This window comes from Oreochromis aureus, linkage group 6 (genome assembly GCF_013358895.1).
Source record: "Oreochromis aureus strain Israel breed Guangdong linkage group 6, ZZ_aureus, whole genome shotgun sequence".
In the NCBI taxonomy this organism is placed as follows: Eukaryota; Metazoa; Chordata; class Actinopteri; order Cichliformes; family Cichlidae; genus Oreochromis; species Oreochromis aureus.
The window spans coordinates 30427266-30450660 of record NC_052947.1 but is presented as its reverse complement, the minus strand read 5'-3'; the positions used below and the strand labels follow the sequence as shown (position 1 = coordinate 30450660).

At 41.5% G+C, this 23395-nt stretch overlaps 1 protein-coding gene across 2 annotated transcripts in view; it reads left to right on the top strand.

Annotated features, from left to right (window-relative positions):
- The window catches only part of rbm20 (RNA binding motif protein 20), a 53168-nt gene that overhangs the window by 2284 nt on the left and 27489 nt on the right, over window positions 1-23395 (top strand). Inside the window, exon 1 of one of the 2 annotated variants that reach the window (XM_039613092.1) lies at window positions 19931-20005. The exons of the other annotated variant lie outside the window; for it this stretch is intronic. Within the exon in view, the coding sequence (XP_039469026.1) occupies window positions 19953-20005 (53 nt within the window). The 5' untranslated portion in view covers window positions 19931-19952. Of the gene's footprint in view, window positions 1-19930; window positions 20006-23395 lie in introns of those variants that run through there. 2 annotated transcript variants of the gene reach the window in all.

The following is a 23395-nucleotide window of genomic DNA, read 5'->3' as shown; positions in this document are numbered from 1 at the left end:
CTTGCCGTGAATGTTAGGCATACGGACCACTGTGCAAAGATCTGCACAAAAAATAAGAAAACTGTAAAGTTGTAACATGTTGTTACAAAAACATCCAGCCAGAATTTAGGACAGGACCGAAGGATCTGGGTGACTAGACTGAATGGTAGTTTTGTGTGTTTGTGGTGGTTTAGTGATGAGTAGCCTGTGACGGATTGTCCTGTAACAGATCAGCATGCTTGACATGCTTTGTCACACCATCTATGCATTAGCATTCATACCTTCCCTTATTTTGCCATTTCACTTTCCTCATCTTATGACTCTTTCCCACCTGCCACGGCTCTATATCACTGTGACAGCGCGTCACAGAGGGGAAAGTTAAATGTCTGAGCGAATTTCACCTTGTACCACAGACCGTGCGGCTCCGCATCGGAAGTTGATATGTGAAAATGCAGCAGGAAAGGTAAAAGCCGGTGTTCTTCCATCGATGTGCTCATACTTTTCTTCAGTGCTGTGAAAGCCACATTTCAGGACAAAACTCAAAGGCATTACATGTTGTAATACGTTACGGTCTAAAACTCAGCTTTGTAAAGAACAACTTTGTCTTTAACAAAGTAGTGAATATATTGCATTTGATTTTTGGGTTAGTTGTAAAAAACATTTGCGTTTGGGAGTATCCATGGATTTATAAATGAAGCTATAATCGTGTACTTATATATGTAAAGTATTTATTTGTTTGTCCACTGTCAATCAAAACAGCAATGATATAGTTTATTTTATGCTCCTCTTCTATTTAACGTTACATTGGTACATTGTTAAGCTCATAGTAGTTAGCTTTCTTATCAGGACAGAGAATGTTCTGCATTGATAAACATGTGCAATTATAATATTTATGTGTGTTTTATTTTATTCGTCGACTGATCTGTGATCTTTTTTGCCTGTCTTAATGTCTTTGTTCTCAACCCTTAAATATAATAAATAGCTTTCAGTGGAGGCAGTGTAAGTGTAAGAGGGAAGCCAATTGAGCTGAAGGACCATTTTGCCATGTGCCACGCTCGAGCCTTAGGGAAAGTGTATAGCCACAGCTGTCGAAAGCAAAATATTGAAAATAACTACGTTGTGGTTCAGGGAAACAAAGCATCCTCTAATATCCTCTGGAGATCTAGTTTTTAAAAATTTGAAAATGAAGTTTCACAGATATTTACTCTTTTGATGTCCACCTCTGATGACGTGCTGTTAACATCTTTTTTCTGTTGTTTAAATCTCATAGATTTTAAGCCAGTAAACACAGATGTCTGAAAATTTACAACAATAGAAAACTATTGATGTGTTTTATCAAAGCAAATTCACATCCTTTAGTTTGCTGCCAAGTGTGTCATGTTTAAAAGCGCGCTTTGCACCGAGTCGTCAACTTGAAGTTTCAATCATCCCTGCAATCCCCTGCAAGGTCATTAACGGGAGCTAATTTAGACTTTCCCACACTTTAAATGGATCTGGCCAAATGGCCGTCTGGACAGAGAAGTGTTGAGTGATTGGTGTGGTCGCTTTGCAGATCTGTGATTGTGCGGGATCCCTTTGAAACCCGTGACATTGGTTGGCACAAGGCTGAGCAAATTAAAAATACAGAGTAGTAAATTTTGCACAAAAAGAAACACCAAAAAATGTTTTGAAATAACATTTGATATTAAAATACAGCCATCAGTGTCCCACTTAATATATCTTGTCTCTCCTTAAGGAAGACAGAAAAGTTGACCAAACAGATTAATTCTGTTTGGTCACTTTTTACCAGCAAGGTTTGTCCTTTCTGTTGCTTACAGAAAATCTTAATTTCTAGTGTCACCTATTTGTGTCGCGGGACCATCTACCTCCCCCACCAACACCTCAAGCATGTGTTCACTGCCTTGTTGACACGTGGCAACAACTGTGGCTAATCCTGATGTTAAATGGCTGACAGTTGCATGGCACCGGAGAGAGTCTTCGTAGTTACAACGGCCACGCTGGTGTCCACTTTCAGCCAAGCGTAGGTGCATCGTGTAATTGGATCATTAAATTAGGATGAGGATGTTACCACAAAATGCACCATTAATATCAGCCCAAGGCACAACAAAGAAGTTCCATTCTCTATAACTTTAACATAGCCTCTGTGACTTGTACACAAAGATCAGTGTCTATAATGCAGAGTAACAAAGCATAACAGTAAAAACAAACACGTAACAGTTTATTTGGCTGGGCTTTACCTAATTTAAATGAATTTTAAGCTTGAGTACACCTACTTAAGGATGCTTTTCTAAAGCTCTGCAATATTTCACTTAATTCAGCACTCTTTCTTCTTTCTTTTACAGCACAAGGCCATTGCCAAAACTATTAAATGCACATTCTTCAAGCTAACAGTCTGTGAAAAGGCTTTAGAAAAACATTGTTACAAGCAGGATTTGTGACATGCCACAATGGTGAAAGAAAGTTTAGGTGGTTAACTTTAAATGGCAGACTCCAGCAGTATCTGCTGTAGCTTTAATGGCTGAACCAAACAGTAGATCCAAAGGCTAGATAAAAGTCTCACAGAGCAAAAATCCAAAAGTTCCGACAAGGACATTTTACAGGAAATTGCGAAACAAGTCACAAGAAAATACTGGAAAATGCTGAGATAGTCTGACAGGAAACAAATGGCAGCATGGCTGTATAAATACTGCCTGAGTAATTAAGTCAAGGGAAACAGGTGTTGTGGGCAAACAGAAACCAAAGGAACAAGTACAATAAACTGGTAGAAAGTTTCAAAATAAAACAGGAAATGATCATACAGAGTCTGTGCTGGTTGTGACAGTAAATTCATGTCTGTGGTTCTTCTCCTGCACCACATGGGGTTATGTGCTGGTGGGAAAGGGTTTATAGGCGTTGAGTTGGTAGACTTAGCGAGGCTAACTATTTGGAAGAGTGGGAGTGGTCAGAGTTAAAGGGGTTTAAATGTCTTTACAAATGGTATCCACATTAAAAGACAGCAATGATAAAAGAGCATTGTCAAATATCTGCATCTGTATATATTTACCAATGAGATTTGCACGCAACTTAGACGGGCTTCAGAGGGATCCACCACTTAATCCCGAAATCATCACAGTTTCAGTTTAGTTCTGGTGTCTCTATAAATGAAGCGGTAATATGACGCCGATGCTGTGATGGTCTTCTTAGCTGATGCAGAAAAAAATCACAGACGCAGCTCAAACAATATTAATAAAATGAGAGGCGGTAATTGTTTGTGACGTTTGATTGCAGTTGCTTGGATTCATCAGTAACACAGTATCAGCTGCACATTACTGAGAATCACACAGACTTTTGCTCTTCCAATGGATGGACTGTAATTCTAGCACTGTCCTCTGCAGCATGAGCACAAAACTGAGAAAGATTAGCAGGATCGCCTAGAGAGAGTCATAATGTTAGGATGGTTACAGTTTGTTCGGCGTAGAGCTTAAAGTATCCAGTAGCTGTTTGATGTTTTTACTTTTTTAAAAGTTTGTGACTATTTTTTCTTGAAAATTTTTCAGTTACAGTTACATAGCATAACATTAACATTTTGAGCAGTTAATCCTAGCTCTAATTACAAGAGGCAATCAGTCGTCTTTGGGATCAGCTCTTCATCAGTACCTTTCCAGCTCTTAATGCTTAAATATATGAGCTGGCAGAGTTTAAAGGTCTCCATGTGAACACAATCTAAATTTAAAGGGTTGTTCATTTGAAACGGATGAAGTGTACTTCCCAGCGGGGGCTGCAACATTCTTTTTTTCAGATAAATTCTTCAACGTGTTTGTAAGATTTGCTCCGTGCATTCGAACAGTGACTGCTTTTATATGTTTGTGATGGTGCCTTTGTGGGGTCCCGGATAACGTTTCACTCTCCTAATACAAATAAGCCTTTGTCCATTTCCAAAAAACAAAAATGGGAAGATTATGTGAAAAGTTTAGTAAGGAAACATTCTCGTTATGATCCACTGGCAGCTCATCAAACACCAAACTGGGCACTTTTTATGGGCGATCGTGGCTCAAGAGTTGGGAGTTCGCCTTGTAATCGGAAGGTTGCTGGTTCGAGCCCCGGCTCGGACGGTCTCGGTCGTTGTGTCCTTGGGCAAGACACTTCACCCGTTGCCTACTGGTGGTGGTCAGAGGGCCCGGTGGCGCCAGTGTCCGGCAGCCTCGCCTCTGTCAGTGCGTCCCAGGGTGGCTGTGGCTACAATGTAGCTTGCCATCACCAGTGTGTGAATGGGTGAATGACTGGATATGTAAAGCGCTTTGGGGTCCTTAGGGACTAGTAAAAGCGCTATACAAATACAGGCCATTTAACGCTGACTATAAGGCTTGTTTTCCATCTTTATGAGTCCTTGCATAATCACTGTTATTAAATAAACTATGCATTTTTTTATCAAACCATCTGCTGCTGGACTACACATTCCTACTTGTTCTAACAAATTATGTTGGGAAAACAGCTCTGCGGCTCTTCTGCAGATGTGGGGGTTGCATCATCAAAGTATTGAATACATTTTTTGTATCTTGTGTCCGTGACAGTAATCAAATGACTTTAGTTTTTCATAATTTTGTATTTTGTTGTTCAGGTAGCGCGTAGGTAGTGTGCTGCATGTAAGCTTGGGTACGTGGGCACTTTGCTTGAATTCAGCATAATTAAACCCCACATTGGATTCAATGAGTCATAAATGAGTCAGATACTGTTTTAAGGTCTTGTCAATACTGCTGCTGCTATGCTATTTTCTTCTGACAAGGCTAACACGAGTAGGAGGCCTCTGGTGCTTGTTGTCAATCAGTCGTTTAGTGGTATTTGTTCAAGATATAGTAAAGTGAGGGAAGAGGGAGGATTAAAGGCTGATGCCACAAGCATAGTTTATTTTTTGACACTCTGGCATATAAAAACTTGATTGACAAATTTGCTGCTATCAAAACCATCAGACAGAAAGTTTAATGCTGGATGTGAAAGTTTTTCACAAAGTTAGACGATTTTCCTATTAATGCTGAGCACAATATTGATTTGTTTTCAACTTTTCTCACATGTGGGACCTTGACGGATAAAGAAGTCCCTGTCAAGTTAGCAGGGAGCTTTTCTGTTTGCAGAAACATGTGTGATTGGTGCTTACAGTAACCTGTTTTGCAGGTGGCAAAATTAACATTTTGACTTTAGTAGATAAAATCATATGCCAGTTAAAATGAACATTTGCAGGATTTGTCAGCCAGTTATAGCACTGTTCAGCTGCATTAAAAGCCTTCAATACAAAATATTCTAAATGTCTAAAATCTTGAGAATTAAAATGAATAAGTTTGTCTTTCTCAGCCTTTAAAGCTGTGGTTTAACCTGAAAGTAAGCTATTTTTCGAAACAGGAAAGGTCTGAATAGACTGAATAGGTCTGGGTCTTCTGATTGTCCTAATTAATATAAATAAATGTCACCCTGCAGTGCAGCTACTGTATGTCAGACTTCAGTGCAAGGTCACACATTGCACACACACAGTTAGAGGAAGCAGCTCAGTTCTGAATTTGGAGAATGTACTGAATGCATGTTGCCCTACAGGTTTAACAGAAGGAGAGTACGGGTGTTTAAGTGACACATAAACCCACACAGTATCACACAGCCACTCTGCTTTGCTCTGTTAGGCTGGCATCAACAGCTGAGGCCAGTGGAGATTGTAGCACGTGTGCTCACCCCAAAGGCATCTTCCTTTCATCCACATAGTGAGCAGGCCAGAATCCAGGAAATCAAATTCTCTGTATACTTGTCATGCACAGGTGGAGCTCGCACACACATACACAGACAATACCTGCAGATAAGAACTTTATTTGTTGATTTATCTTTGTTCTATATGAGGACAGTTTCTTTTAAATGTTATGTCACATGTGCACACCAAGATTATGTCACTATGTCATCCGTGGGTTTGCCAAGACAATCTAATCCTTTGTGATGTGTGCTTTAAAGGCATACATACATTTAATCTCTATTTCATATATTTTAAAGATATTTCATATCATATTTTATATCATATCACAGTTTTTTTAGGTGTTGTTTATCTGTTTAGTTGTGTCTACGCACTTGGTGTGTGGGTGTATTTTTGTTTTTTTATGTGTTAGCGTGCTTTTGTTTATGCTGTGTGACTATGTACTACTGTAGCTCATTATATGCTTGTCATTATAGAGCAAAGTAATCTGGCACAACATATTACCAGCAATGGATTTGTTATTGCATGGTGCTAATGTCTTCTAATGCAGTCTCTTTGTATCGTGAAAATAAATAGGCGGCGTTGGACATAGACTGTTTAGCCTAACCTTGTGCTTACGATTTAAAATTAGTTGGTTATGTAAATTAAAAGAGCTAGTCTATTACTGGTTGTTGAATTTGGACTTGAATTCTGTCAGTATCTGGGTAGGGATGAGCAAGTGGCCCCCGTCCCATTACCGGGGTTTGGCTATGTATAGGTCCTTAATAGCAGAAATACCACACTCAGCTTCTCTGCGTTAAAGGAAGGGCTGCTCAGTAGGGAACAGCATGGCGAGCAGAAGAAAGGCAAAAGGTGATAAATACCTTTGTATAATTATTTATAATCACCATATAAATGAACTGCGTGTGAAATTGGATTCATTCATCCTGACCGTCACAGGCAGTGGAGTGGTGCCTGATTGTTTTTGCTGGCTGTTTTTCCACCAAGGAGATGTTTACGTGTCTGGTTGACCACAGAAAGTCAGGTGGTCTAAGCTTAAGTTGTTTTTAATGTTTAATATGATCCAAAGCATACTCATAACTTTGTCAAGTTTTGGTTGAGTATATAGTGAAAGTGCTCTGTGTTTATAAGGTTATATGTCTCCCTAATTTATAAACCATCCATCCATCCATCCATCTTCATCCGCTTTATCCGAGGCCGGGTCGCGGGGGCAGCAGCCTAAGCAGAGAAGCCCAGACCTCCCTCTCCCAACCACCTCCTCCAGCTTATCCGGGGAACACCAATGCGTTCCCAGGCCAGCCGAGATATAATCTCTCCAGCATGTCCTGGGTCTGCCTGGGCCTCCTCCCGGTGGGACATGCCCGAACACCTCACCCAGGAGGCGCCCAGGAGGCATCCTTGTCAGATGCCCGAACCACCTCAACTGGCTCCTTTCGATGTGGAGGAGCAGCGGCTCTACTCTGAGCCCCTCCCGGATGGCGAACTTCTCACCCTATCTCTAAGGGAGAGGCCAGCCACCCTTCGGAGGAAGCTCATTTCTGCCGCTTGTATCCGCGATCTCGTTCTTTCGGTCACTACCCACAGCTCGTGGCCATAGGTGAGGTAGGGACATAGATCGACCGGTAAATTGAGAGCTTCGCTTTTACACTCAGCTCCCTCTTCACCACGACGGACCGGTGCAGCGTCCGCATCACTGCAGCCGCAGCACCAATCCGTCTGTCGATCTCCGGCTCCCTTCTCCCATCACTCGCGAACAAGACCCCGAGATACTTGAACTCCTCCACTTGGGGCAGGAACTCATCCCGACCCGGAGTGGGCACTCCACCCTTTTCCGGCTGAGAACCATGGCCTCAGATTTGGAGGTGCTGATCCTCATTCCCGCTGCTTCACACTCAGCTGCGAACCGTTCCAGTGCGAGCTGGAGGCCTCCACCTGATGAAGCCAACAGAACCACATCATCATCCGCAAAAGCAGAGATGAGATTCTGAGGCCACCCAGGCGAAAGCCCTCCGCCACTTGGCTGCGCCTAGAAATCCTGTCCATAAAATTATGAACAGAACCGGTGACAAAGGGCAGCCCTGGCGGAGCCCATCACCCACCGGAACGAGTCCGACTTATTGCCGGCAATGCGAACCAAACTCTTACAACGGTTGTATAGGGATCGAATGGCCCGTAGCAATGGGCCAGACACCCCATACTCCCGCAACACCTCCCACAGGACACCCCGAGGGACACGGTCGAATGCCTTCTCCAAGTCCACAAAACACATGTAGACTGGTTGGGCAAACTCCCATGCACCCTCGAGTATCCTCGAGAGGATAAAGAGCTGGTCCAGTGTTCCGCGACCAGGACGAAAAACCGCATTGTTCCTCCTGTATCTGAGGTTCGACTAGCGGACGAACTCTCCTTTCCAGCACCCTGGCATAGACTTTCCCAGGGAGGCTGAGGAGTGTGATCCCCTGTAGTTGGAACACACCCTCCGGTCCCCCCTCTTAAAGATGGGGACCACCACCCCGGTCTGCCAATCCAGGGTACTGCCCTGATCTCCACGCAACATTGTAGAGGCGTGTCAACCAGGACAGCCCTACAACGTCCAGAGCCTTCAGGAACTCGGGCGGACCTCATCAACGCCAGGGGCTCTGCCACCAAGGAGTTGTTTAACTGCCTCAGTGACCTCGCCCGGAAATTGGCGGGTCATTCCCTCATCCCCACACTCTGCTTCCTCCTCGGAAAAGCGTGTCAGTGGGATTAAGGAGGTCCTCAGTATTCCTTCCACCGCCTGACAATTTTCTCAGTCGGCGTCAGCAGCGCTCCGCCAGCACTATACACAGTGCAGGTAGAGCACCGCTTTCCCCTCCTGAGACGTCTGACGGTTTGCCAGAATCTCTTCGAGGCAGTCCGAAAGTCTTTTTCCATGGCCTCTCCAAACTCCTCCCACACCCGAGTTTTTGCTTCAGCTACTGCCCGAGCCGCATTCCGCTTGGCCTGTCGATACCTGTCGGCTGCCTCCGGAGTCCCACAGGCTAACCAAGCCCGATAGGACTCCTTCTTCAGCCTGATGGCTCCCTTCACCTCTGGTGTCCACCATTTGGTTGGGGATTACCACCACGGCAGGCACCAACCACCTTGCGGCCGCAGCTCAATGCAGCAGCCGGCGGCGATGGAGACGCTGAACATGGTCCATTCGGACTCAATGTCCCCAGTCTCCCTCGGAATGCTGTTGAAGCTCTGCCGGAGGTGTGCGTTGAAGATCTCGCGGACTGGGGCCTCTGCTAGACATTCCCAGCACACCCTCACTACGCGTTTAGGTGCACCGGGTCTGTCCAGCGTCCTCCCCGCCACCTGATCCAACTCACCACCAGGTGGTGATCAGTTGACAGCTCAGCCCCTCTCTTTACCCAGTGTCCAGAACATATGGTCGCAGGTCTGGTGATACGATTACAAAATCGATCATCGACCTGCGGCCTAGAGCATCCTGGTGCCACGTGCACTTATGGACACTCTTATGTTCGAACAAGGTGTTCGTTATGGCCAAACTGTGATTTGCACAGAAGTCCAATAACAAAACACCGCTCGGATTCAGATCAGGGAGGCCGTTCCTCCCAATCACGCCCCTCCAGGTCTCGCTGTTGTTACCCACGTGAGCATTGAAGTCTCCCAGCAGGACAACAGAGTCTCCAGATGGGGCACCTTCCAGCACCCCCCCCAGGGACTCTAAGAAGGCTGGGTACTCTGAACTGCCACTCGGCGCATAAGCGCAGATGACAGTCAGGACCCGTTCCCCGACCCTAAGGCGCAGGGAACAAACCCTCTCATCCACCGGGAAAAACCCCAACGTACCGGCAGCAAGCCGAGGGGATATTAGAATACCCACCCCAGCCCGCCGCCTCTCACCAGGGGCAACTCCAGACTGAGACAGAGTCCAACCCCTCTCCAGGAGACTGGTTCCAGAGCCCAAGCCATGCGTAGAGGTGAGCCCGACTATATCTAGCCGGTATCTCTCAACCTCACGCACTAACTCAGGCTCCTTCCCCACCAGAGAGGTGACATTCCATGTCCCTATTGCCAGTCTTGGCAGCCGGGGATCAGTCCGCCAGGGCCTCCGCTCCTGGCCGCCGCCCAGCACACAATGCACCCGACCCCTATGGCGCCTCCTGCGGGTGGTGGGCCTGCGGGAGGATGGGCCCATGTCTCCTCTTCGGGCTGTGCCCGGCCGGGCCCCATGGACTAAGGCCCGGCCACCAGACGCTCGCCCTCGGGCACCCTCCCTGGGCCTGGCTCCAGGGCGGGGCCCCGGTAACCCTATCCCGGGCAGGGTAAACTGTTCCCTCGATATTCTCTTCATAAGGGTCTTATTCTCTTCATAAGGGTCTTATTGATAGTGATAGATATTTGGAAATAAATCTATTCACGGCTGATTTTAATGACTAACAGACAAAAACACTCAGTTGGTCTGCAGATCTAGCAATAGAACTGCTTTTTGTAAGAAAGTCATCTGTTTGTGGTTCGCTGGCATTCATGCTGGAGGTTTCTTCCTGTTAAAAGGGAGTTTTTCTTTCCCACTGTCGCCAAAGTGCTTGCTCATAGGGGGTCATATGATTGTTGGGTTTTTCTCTGTATGTATTATTGTAGGGTCTACCTTACAATATAAAACGCCTTGAGGCGACTGTTGTTGTGATTTGGTGCTGTATAAATAAAATTGAATTGAATTTAACTGTAAAAGCTGATATGTTATCAAAGCTCATATTCAAATTCAAAATTTGGCTTTTTCTTTTGTAAATATAACCTGATGAACTTCCACTTGAACTAGTTCATGACCAACGTACTTTGGAAGCTACAGCTCAAAGTCTTTCTGACTACCACCATGTTTTCTTGAACAGTTGACATATTTTCTAATAGTGAAAAGCATTCAAACTAATGGAAGTTTTGAAACTATAACTCAGTTCAATTCAGGTTTATTTATATAGTGAAAAATCACAAATCACAAGGTCCTTTATGCTGTTTTGTAAGGTACAAAACAAAGTGCAGCATTTCATTCAGAGCTGTTTAACTGCCTTTATGTTTATATATCTTCTCTTGTTTGCTGAATTTCACACAGAAGTGGGTTTGCCTTTTTGTTGTAGGCGATTTGTGGCTCTTTGTATTCTCTTTACATCTCTAACTGGACATTTTAGTCTCATCAGATAAAGTTCTCCAAACATTTTTCATTATTAATGTGATTACTAATCTAGTTCTGTTCTCAAGTGTCCAGAAAATACAAAACAAACTTGTACAAAAAAACTTTCTCACTGGAATTTACTCTATCTTTGTATTTTACCATGTGTTTTACCAAATGACAGGACTTTCATCTATAAGGCAACTCAGCACTGTTCACACTCTTTTGACTATATGTGGAAATGAGTGACAGCCTGAAGAAGCTTGATGATTTGTGGTGGTATTAAGATAGAGTTGGACATTTAATAGGGTTGGCTCATGTTGCTTTTTGACCCATTTCTATTTGTTTTCACCCTCACGAGGGGAGCGGGAAAGTTGGGCTGAGGGAGTAGATGACAGAAACTGTTCTCAGTGTGGCACGTTCAGACCCTGGGATATGCGGAGGACACCAGGTGGGCAATATATAAATTATCAGACATGCCAGGAGAGAGGACTCTTATAGTTAGAGCTAATATACAACTTTACAACTCAGCAATTGTAATTGTAGATACAGTCTGCACAAATGTTAATGGGGAAATGCCTGATATCCACTCTGGAGTTTGGCATAGCAGGTGAACAGAACAGCTGATAGAGTATATATGTTAAGAACAGGTTGCTGTGTCAAGAAAAATGATGAATGCTCTTGTATGGAAATGAAGGCAAATGAGAGATGTCAGAAGGCAGTCTTACAATAAATACAGGACTTTGCTTATAACCCGTTTGGGAGAATAATGAAGTTTAGTGGAGTAGTTAGGAACAAAATTGAGCCCTAAAGATGATATAAGGATTAAATAAATTTAACTCATTTGGACAAAAGCTATATTCAAATTTAAATAATTAAACGGTGTTTGATAAGCTCTCCATCACAGAATGGCTTACTGTTTGAGTTTGTGTGTGGCTGAACTGCAGCCAACGACAAACAGGCCTCCAATGTTTCTGTGAATGTGAGAGAGTGAGTAAGCACACGTTATCTGTTTATTATTATCTGTTTAGTAATGTTATCATTACATAAATATTATGTAGTACTATTAAATTATTTATAATATTGTCACAATTTAATTTAAAGGGTAGATCTTTTGTGATTTCGTTATGACGTAACGTTCAGTAAACATTCAATTCTTTTCTGTTAAAGACGTCTATGAATGATTTAATAAAAACATAACTAACTGAAGAATAGTGTCCTTAATGCTATAATTGTAATCAGATCACTTTTAACACGTAAACCTTTACATTAAACCCAACACCCCTGCTAGTTTGGAGTAGTTCTGGAGTACTTAGTATTACATATGCTCAGTACTTATATGTATAAATATTGAGCAGTGAAGTTCTACAAAAAAGTATTTTTGTGACTTTATGAGGCCATTAAAGACTATAAAGTTTCTGTGACCACTTATATATTTAAGCTCCTCACAACTTTATTAATTATTGTCTTTCATCTTAAAATTAAAGGCTACACATGTTTAATGGGTTAACTTGACAACATCAGCACTCTAATTTATCCTTTTTTCAATTATTTTCTATTTTCCTGGAGATTAAAGTCACTTTTTGCCTCCCTTAACTTTAAATAGTGACTTGGTAATTTGTCTACATAATGGAATGGGAGTGTTTCTCATGAGACCACATTACTACTAGTGAGAGCCACTTTATCTGTCATCTAGCCCCCTTTGTGTTATCTTTCATGTAAGCATCAGAAGCATGGCACTTTGCCAGACTCTCGGCACCAGACCAGTAAATGAATATTATTTAAACATACAATTCAAAAACTCAAAGAAGAATGCGTCTAAAGTATATGTATACTATCATCCTAAATATAAAACAATCCAAGTTTTTGGACAAAATTTAGAAAATCCGAAAAATAAAAATAGTTTCTACACTCTGTAAATTAACATCGGAAATAACATTATTTATGCTACCAAGAAATGCTGAAGTCTTTCAGGCCCTTACACCAAGCTTTGAAAAGTTTGTGTCTTGAAGTGAAGTGGAAATTATGGCACTGCTGAAAGGGACAGTACAAGTAATGATGTGTTCACACCAAATGTGAAGAGAAGTTTTAGTTTATTCACATGAGCGCAGCTGCATGACTCGAAGTGTTTGAAACCAACAAATAATCACCCCTAAAAGCCAACGAGGAGTACAACTGAAAGCTAGAACCAAGTTGCAGTAACAGATTTTCAGAAGTTACCATAACTTCCTGCAGTTTTGCTCATATTACTCCAGGCACCAGTGTGTGATTATATATAGTATGAGGAAACTCCAATCTGATGGGTTTTCACATATTAACTATTTTAACTACTGGCATTGGCCCACACAGTTGAGTAGTGTTTGCATGTAATCGCAGCACAAGAAAAGGTACCTTCATGTTTGGTGTAAATGCACAATGTATCTGCTAACTGCTAAGGATAAGTGTCTTGCTTAAGAGCATCCAAAGTGGGGTAGTAAGCAAGGGTATTTCTTTTATGTTACCACATAGATTTTATACTGCAGGACTATATATCATCAACATAAACTTTAAAATCTGTGTATATAAATTTCTGAGGAGGAGAATGCCAGGTCAGAAGCATTATATGGTAAGCTTTAACAATGTGATGCAGAAGCATGAATGACCACCATCCAGATGACCTCTTTTTAGGGGAAGACTTTGCTTATTTTAGTAAGATAATACTGTCATATTCTGCAGAAATTACAAAAGCTTAGCTGTGAAGTCGGTAAATCGGAGTGCTAAACTGGCCTGCAGTTCATTTCTGACATGCATCGGCGCATTATGTTACAAAAAATACATGAGGTCCAAACTGTGGAGCAGATCCTTAATCAGTCACCCAAGAAAGGGAAAACATGTTGAAAACTACTGCAGCTGTGCTCCTCAGGTTCAAAATGCATACAGTGTGTTTGAACAAGGCTTAATCTTTCACCAGGATAAATGGCTCCTTTTCCAACTATTGAAAGGTGCTGCTGGCATCAAATTCAATGTTAGAATAAATTTCCTCATCGTACATGTTTTTGCACTGTGTTCAGACAGATATAGAGTATACCATCCATACCACTCAATGCGAGGATTATGGCACAGCTGCTCCACATTTTTGGTCATTACCGATTTTTATTCATTTTTTATTCATTTTTTAAATATTTCTGTCATGGTTTATCCACCAGTATGTGCATGCTTTCTCAAATGATATAAAAATGTGCATAAAAGTGGGAATTTGGTTCAGATTTTCAAGGGCTGTAGTTTAAATTATTTGCCTGTCATTAACTTTGCTTTTTTGTATTTTTAACAGCATTATTTTTGGTATTGAGGTTTTATCTCTACTTTATAATTCTCTCTTAGTTGTAAGAGTTTGATCAATTATAAAACCTCAGCCTTCTCTTCAAGTTAAGTGCTACCGATTGTCCCAAAGTGTGGAACAGCAGGCATTCAGGACTCACAGTATTTTTGGTGTAGTGTTGAGTCATGGAGAGGTTTTGGGGTCTGGAATGAGTCACTGCCCTGTCTATCAGCACAGACCTTACATAACACTAAAACAGTCTTTTTTTTTATATTCAACTTGGCAAACTAGGTCAGGTCATCGTCACTGTGTTGATGTAACATCTAACTTTTCTTTTTTTTATCGGTGTGGGTTGCATTATTAAAAGGCTTTGAGCTCTTTGGCTTTAATAAGATGCTTATTTTCAACTTTGTAGTTCATCTGTCGTTATCATATGTAGGTTAATGACAAATGAGAAGCTGAAAGCAAAACGATCATCTTCATTTTGTCATTACACTTGACTCATCACTGCTATGTAACTCTTTTGTACACATTCTTTTTGTGCCATCATCTTATCGTCTTTTTAGAAGCACATTTGTGTGTATGTAGATTGACTCACCCACACTAGGTTTAATTACAGCATAGATCTTTGATCATGCCTCTTCTTTACCCTCATCTGAAAGGTTGGCATAATGTTTTTGTATGTTTTCATTTCTTTAGCTTTGCTCTTGGTTTGAAACTTTGTTTGAGAGCGGTGTAAGATGGAGTCTTATTCCAGTCCACTCAACTCTGTGTAAGACCAATGGCTGTCATTATGGGCGTTAGAGAAGACCGTGTATGATCGAGTGGTGATGGTGAGGTAGAATTGCAGCTTGCTTTTTTCATTTCTTTATCTTATTTGCTTTAAAATAAAAAATAATTAACCACATGCACAGTTTTAACACAGACATAGTTTGTGTCTCTTCCTAGAAAATTTGCTAACTCCTTTTTGTGTAATGGCAACTTCGCTTTCAGGTGTTTACAATGTCCAACAATTACTCCACAGTTCTGTGTCCAAGGCAGAAACAATCATACGTCAGGCAGCTATTTCTGGCGTCTGCTATCATCCGCTCTCCATCCCCTATCATCGACTGACAGACAGGGATGATAAAGAGATGTCTGTGTGGATGTCTGGGATGGGGGAGGAAGGTGGCAGTGGTGGTGATGGGAGGTAAACAGTGGCTAAAGCACAGAACAGCCCCAAACAGGAAGAAATAGTGAGATGGGGTGTAGATACATAGCAAGCAGGATTTTGAGTAAGGGATTAGAAATCAAGCATGCTAATGGGCAGTCTAAAATATCCAGTGTCATAAGGAGGAAGTGACCTGGAAGATTTTTGCTTGTCACCACAAGGCCAGTATCCATGCCAAAGAGCTTCCTGTCAATTAACTTCCCAGCTAATCAATTGCACCGCAGGGAGGTGGGAGAGGTGGTGGGCTGACATAATAACTGCACAGTTGGCCATAATGGCACTACTCGTTTTAATTTGTTCTCTCCGTTTTTCATTTGTCTGAGAAACACGGACTGTCAGCGCAGTGCACGAGGAAAAAAAAATAAAGTTACACTGGTGTTTTTGTGTGTGGGTCTGGAACAGCTCAGACACAGCTGTCAGTGACTCATCAGTGTGAAGATAGCAGGGCAGTAACCTTCCTGACTCCCTGTGGTGTGTGGATTTGCCTGTTCCCCTTCGCAGGCAGTAAACTGAAGACAAAACTCCCTCAGACTGCTGAGGCGTTGTGTTCTCAGTAAAAACCTCTCTGGTTTAAATGTATGTTTGTGTGTGTATGTTACACATAATTTCTAACTGCAGTGTGCTGCAATGCAGGCATGCTTTTTCATGTATATTTCTATGAGGGTTCTCTTGAAAAGATGATGATGGTAACATTTTTTTTAAGTTGAAAACACACAGAAATAAAGCTCCTAGTAGGGCTTAACAGCATATGGTTAATCAATTTAAAATTGACCTGCTGTGCTTATTTGCTTATTTTTGTATTTATCACATATTTATCCCGGGAATGGAACTGCAGGTTGGTGCAGCCTCTTACGTCATCATGTGTCTGAACCAAGCAGTTTCAGCTACTCTTGCTTTAAGGACACCTTCTTTCGGTTTTCCGATTGGCTGCCATTCATAAACAAAAATGTTTTGTGAACTATTTTCCAGACGCAACCATATTAAAGAGACCGGCTTTGATATTGTACCGATCCAAGAGAATTATTTGAAACTTTGGTAATGTGAAATATTACAGAAAACAAGGAAAAGCATTAAACTTTCAGTTTGAAGTTTTGGAAAGTTATTGTATATTGTGGCAAAACAAGCTTGTCTAATGTTTGGAAAAACCCAGTAGGCATTTCATAATAATATTTATCATGAGTCCTCCCACAGCTGTTTCTACCAGACTAAGTTTACAGTAGTTTTTGTAGCCTCGTGGCATCTCAGATTGTTTTTGTATTGCAGTTATCGTACCTTATGGTGCTAACCACACACAGACTACCTCAATAACTGCTGCTGATCGAGGCGCATCATCAGCCTTATGCTATCAGATCATTTTGCATTCAAAAATACAGAGATGCGACTTTCTGTACATGCAACTGTATATTGTGCAAATCTGTGAACATATTAAGTCAGTCTTTGTAATAAAGGGATTTTCTTTCATATGACTATACCGTAATTTTCTGCTCCATGACTAATGTGTCAGTTTATAAACACAATTTTTTGTTATTCAATATATGTGTGTGTGTGCATAGCAGTTTTTTCAGAATTTCACACTGAAGCATGTCACAGATGCTGTGTGGATTTTTTTTCTTTGACTTTGATTTAGTTTATGTGACTGAAAGGAAAGACGTGACTCAGCGCTGTGTGTTTGTAGCTATAAAATGATAAAGTACAAGACGAGTAGTCTTAGTTTATCGCTCGAGTTTTATTAGTATGTATTACTCCAATGACCAAGCTCTGCAGAGAAATCCCTCGATGGTCATTACTCCAGGGCATAGCCAACCCATTCTGTCCACTGGCTTTGAGGGGGATTTCTCACTTACACTGGGACGACTGTCTCTTCTTTCCCCTTTGGTTCATTTGTCATTTTAGGGTTTCTGAAGAGCAGCTGTTGGAAAAGGTGGTAAAATCGCTTGCTTTCCCTGTTTAGGCTCATTTCTACTAATGGTTCTTTGAGCAGCCTGAGATGCCAACAGTTTCCTGAGATGAGATATATTAAACCATATGGCAGCAGTGGCCTCTCTATCACTGTCAGCTTTGTGTTATGTCCACCGCTGTTTTACTTTTAGGGTAAAACAGTATGACTGGCTGTTTTATCCTTCTGTCGTCTTCACTTTGACTCTCATCTTTATTGCTGTGCCATGTGGTGTGTGTCTTGACTGTATTTCAATATCACAATGAGACAACCGTGTTAAGCCAATTTTATTGTTAAAATAAAAGATGACTGAACCATTACTCAACATGCAGTTTAGACTGGAATAATATTAGAGCTACAAATAAATAATAAATAACTATTAATAAAACATGAAATTCGTAGCAGATTATCCCTCTTTTTGCATGAGACCAGTATTTCCAGTGAAAGAGAGAAAACAAGAAAAAAAGTCTATGTGTGCAATCACTTTCAATGTCTTTTGTTGAATTCGACTCCCAACCCACTCCCAAGTGAAGCTATTGAATTACCTTGTATTTAAAATACTAGTAAAAATGATATATTTATTCACACTGTGAGAAGTAAAAGAACAGGGGTAGTAGATTTTTAATTGCTTAAAATTTGGGCTGTTTTAGCCCATTTGTAGGTAGTTTGTAGACATTTATAATTCAAATTGGACATAAATGAGATGCTAATGTATTGACATTAAAGTAGTGGATGCTTTAAAAGCATTCATTTTAGCCAATTGCTATGTTTTTGTCAGGCAATGCAATGACTTCATTTTATAGTATGTTTTATTCCACGTTTATGGATGTAAATTACAGATGTTTTTGTTACCAAGTAAAAATTGTTACGTTCCCCTGAGGGGTCTAGGCGGTGAGGGGGAAGTAACAAAAAGTATCCGGGTCAGAAAAAGGAGACAAGAAGGCAAAAGGGTTGAATTAAACAGTTTTATTAAAGTAGCTCAACTAAAAGAGACGGACAAGCCGCTATCACCATTTAGGGAAAACAAACAAAACTCAAGTGTTGGTCAATAAAATAAAAAGTCAAAAAGAGAGCAGCTCACTAGCTGCAAACGCTGCAAACACCCTCAGCTCACAAGCTGTAACCACTCACATGGCACTCTGGCCCAGAGCTCACCATTGCCTGGGCTTAAATCCCTTTAATTACTGACGAGAGTCAGCTGTGTAAAAGAAAAGAGGTGGCACCTCAGGCAGATAGGAGATTGTAGGACACACCCACACAGGCACCTTCAGGAGGAGGCCCTGCTAGGGCCGTAACACCCCCTCCCATAAATACAAACCCGTGGTTTGTCAAATTATTACGATAACCAAAACAAGTCCATAACCGTTTCATCACCAAATTGCAGGCTTTCCACCTACCAAACCCTATAGCAACGGTTAGGCATTTCCTGCGGAAGCTGCCAACCCCATCTCAGTGGGTTCACAACATTGACAGAGAGTGGCCCCAGACCCTCGAAACAGTCTCTCATGTGATAGCCAGGGCTTTGGACCATCACATGTCGAGAACCGAGCAGGCAGCTAGTGGGCCTTCCAGAAACACTTCGCAGACGATTCCTCAAGTCAGGGGTACAAGCATGTTTGTTAGCCAGTGGTGCAGATCTGAGTGGTGGTGCTATACATGACTTGTCCCCCAGTAGGCCATTTTGAGGACCTGGGAAATTGTCAACTAGCATTAGCTTGGGGCCAGCTGACCCCTTACACTGACCACAGGGCGCTACTGAGCAATTATGCTCCAAGTTTAGCCTTTTAGTAGGCCTGGCAGCCTTGTCGGTTTGAGAACTACGACTGACCTTTCTCAAAGCAGGCCCTTTTTGCTTTGAGTGGGCTTCCTGTTTGAGTTCCAACTTCAAACAGTTAGCAACAAGGTGTGCAGGTTTGTGGCAGAAGAAACAGAGCTTCGCTTTGGGTCCCAAAACCACAACTTTTTCAGCCTTGCTAGCTGGCTCCCTCCTAGCTCTCCACAATGTACTATGGTGAGAAGGGATGTCACATTCTACAGCATTTGTTTTATGAGTAAGGGTAAACTCATCTGCCAGTGTGGCAGCCTGCTGTAAAGTGGAAGCCGTAACAAAATGATACAAAGCTTTTATAAGGTGTTATTGGTGCATGAGTGCTAAAACAGGTTTCTTTAGTCTGTTGCTAGGCAGTTGCAGCTGTTTCTGATACAGATAAGAATCTTCAGGGATTGAAGCTCATCCTTTGTACCAAGTTCAGTTGCTGAACTCCTGATTGTGTATGAGGACTGTTATCAATACTCGTAGCTCTCCCACCCCTTTTATTTTATCTTTGTCCAGTTGTGTGCAGTCACCTTCCTGCAGGGAATCCTGTGCATGCTTCACTTGGTTTGCAGTGGTTTTACTGAATTACATTGCTGATTGGACTATTTATCGCCTCTAATGGAATTTATTGAATCATTAATGGTGCATTTCAGCTTGCTTTGAAAAGATGCAATTTTATAATGTAGGTCAGGAAACACTGTGGCTAGTATAAGTGCTACTCACGGGTAGATGGAGTAATTTTAAAAGATGATGGGAGGTGAGAAAGGAGCTGCACTGCCATTGGCTGGGAGGTCAGTGACTGGGATGACACAGCTGGGTGCGATTGATATTTGTGAGGCTGGCAGAAGTGACAGATGGCAAAATGCAATGCTTGCTTTGGAAGGAGATGGAGGAGAGTGGGAGTGAGGTAAGACCGTGGAGAGAGGGTGAAAGGAAGGAAAGAGAGAAGGAATGAAGGAGGGGTTGTAGGAATCATCGCTACATCACGTTGCGCACCAATATAGCTCTGATGTTGCTGACCACAGTCAGGGAAGACTAAACTTACGTGTTCCTTACTGTACCCCGCAGTTTCACATCAACAGAAGTAATCAGTAAGCTTGTGGACATGTTAAGCTTTATTTTTATGTTTACACTGGGAATTTCACGGAGAAACATTAATGTGGTACGGCACAGCAGCTTCCAGTGAAAAGTAAATTTACTGTCTACACCCAGACAGCAGCTATAAATAACTATTTCAGAGCAGCAGAAAAAAATGGCTGGTAAAGCTCAGCTGTCAAAGCCAACACACACCCCCATTCCTCATATTACTTCACCTCTGAGTCTTGTGACAGTTCCTGTGCTTAAATTCCCACATTACAAATATTTGACTAATCCAATTTAGACAGGATTAACTTGCCAAAGAAGAAAAAAATACTATTTGGGCTCACTGTATTTCTTATATAGTATATATCTTTATTTTAATTAAGGGAAATTGATCATTTTTTGTCTAGCTGTTGCTAGTTTATGAAGTTTAGACTTTCCCTATGAGGTTGCCATCCTTCTTTTCGCCAGCAGCAGCTCTGACAAGCCAGCTGGATCGCTGATGTCACTCTGTCCAAAGTCCAAGCAAGCTGACTCACCTGGCCCCCAGCTCTCAGCACCCAGTTTGACACTCAGTGTCAGCAGATCCCAGGTAACCGAAGGGCTTTTCTTAGCTCTTGTCAGCACTGCTGCATCAAAACTAACCACAGAACATCCGATAGACTAGAAAAAATGGACAAGTGTTGATAAAAGTTTGGCATTACAATTCATGGGTTACTTGTGATAGGTTTTTTTTGTAAATTTAGTGAATAGTGAGCACATTTTTTGTAGTAAAAAAATTTTTGCATTCGCTTTAAGCAGGTGTCCCTTTAAAGTCCTTAAGTGGGCACCATGCCATGGGGGCTTTGACAACTAATTGCTGATTTCCTGCTAGGAAACATATTTTTTGGAGGGCTCTTAAAAGTTCACAGTTGGGAGACAGCTGTCAAGTAAGACTTTTGACCTGCATGTTTCTCCATGACTCCAGTATCCTACCAGCCTATGCTTGAAACAAGATCACCTTCAGCTACCGTGTGCATGTGAGAAGGGGAGAAAAATGTTTCTCCTGCATAAGTCTCTCAACGTGTAGTTGCATATCTCCTGTTCACTTTTGGTGTAAGTCATTGATTTAAAGGTTTGTTTGATGCTGATTAGCCTGGGCGGGGTGCATGCGATTGAAGTTGCCCCACAAACTTTAGTTTACATTTTAATACGACTTCATAAAACCCTGTGACTGATCCCCTGCATAAATCTTACCATTTTACAAGCATCACCAGAGAAACATGGTATGGATCAAAGTGATGCCTTTGAGTAGATGTGTCAGCTTTACGGGGGTCGTGATGGGCCAGACCCTATGTCTCTGTGGCCGAGATACCTCACCCGTTGCTAGAGACCTATAAATCAGGAACCATCATCTGTGCCAAATGTGGATGAAGGCAAGCTGACCCCGCTTCCTAACACATATCTCACCATGTGACCGTCTTTCGTTGCTTGATAGGCTGCAGCTATGTGTCTCATTTGTTGAAAAGTTAAATTAAGGTTCTGGAGTGTCAGTAACGATTTTGCCCTATTAGGAAGAGCAGAGGTTACACGTGCTCCTCTTGATTAGTGTCTTGAGTCATGCATTCAGCAGTATCCACGTATACGCATCTCTCCACATTCTGTCTGCATGTCACATCTGTGCAATGGATTGGAAAGCCTTTGTTTCCTATTCCAAGGCTACCATACCACCATCATGGCATTTCATTATGAGTCACACTTTCTAAATCACTGCCTGCAAATGTAAACACTGTATGTCATATTCTAGGAACCTGGTAAGGACCTGCTAATTAAAATGAAAACAGTGCCCTCATATGGCAAAATGATGAATCCTTATCAGACCACCTGGGGCTACTTATGTCGATATGTGGCACCACCTAGTGGACAGCAGAAGTAATGTTTCGTAAGGAACCTACCTTGTAGGTCTTCTTACTAACAGTGTATGGACAAAAATAACGTCCCTTTTTAGTCAAAATTTTGTAAATTATTACATTTTATGGTAAAGATATTGTGTAAGTGGGATTAGGCAAAACAGATGTTCAACTCTGTCGGTTGGTACAGTCATCAGGAAATTAATACAAGTCAGTGAAGCAGTAGAGACATGATTTAATGTGTCTAATCCTAAACTGTTTAAGAAATTTCAAATCAGTAAAACAAAAAAATAGAAGTGACAAAAAACATACTTTAAGTGTAACAAAAATAGTTTTGATAATATGCAGAATAAACATTACATTTACATTTTAATGGAATTAAAATCATCTGTGAATAGAAGAATAAATACCAGTGACAAACTTTTGTGTGATACTTCAGGCTTTCCGTTTACTTCCAGCTACAGTTTATAAGCAAAAAGTCTGATTTTCTAAGTTGTTCCACACTGTAAGAAAACAGCATCACAAGACATTGCAGCTGCAAGTACTTACAGAAAAAGTTCTCAAGCTAAATCAAAAACTAAAGGAGACAAAATAAAAATCTATGTTTAGTATTATTATCAGTTTGCTTTCTTTCTTCACTAACACACAATTTGTTTTTGCATTAGTCTGCTGGATCCAGTCAGAAAATGCAGTTGTTTTAAATATGTTAGAATACAGTACTTGAAAGATATTCTGCAACTTTTTTAGTGGATTTTAACAACAATAATAATACTTTTACTGCTATTAAAAAAATAAGTGTTTTTTTTTCTTGATAGTCATAAAGTGTGGCAGTCAAACAAGCAGCTTGTTCTCTCCCTGCCATCTGGTTGTGACGCTAACAGATGGAGTGACTATAAATCTCTCAAACTGAAGGCTCCTTGGGAGTTGAATGCATGTGTGCTTAGGTAAAGATTTTATTTGCAGCTGTAAAAAAAATTTACTGATAGCACTTTACAGAAAACCCCAATAAAAAAAAGTAGGCTTACATATATTTTTACTTGAAAACTTTATTCAATGAAAATTTATTTGTATTTTAATGTATATGTTTTTTTATAAATTTTATTTTATCTACAGTAGACTGGAGTATAGTGTCGTGTTTTAAACATGTGTTTGTTTTGCCTGACAAGCGAAAGATCCCGGCTTCGATCACGGGAGGACACAGAAACCTCTTTGTGGGTCAGTCAGGAAAAGCATCTAATGTGAAAATCTGTCAAATCAAAGAGACATGACTACCCGTGGTGACTTCTTAGGAAAAAGGAAGCGGACAAAAGTAGCAAAATGCATTATGT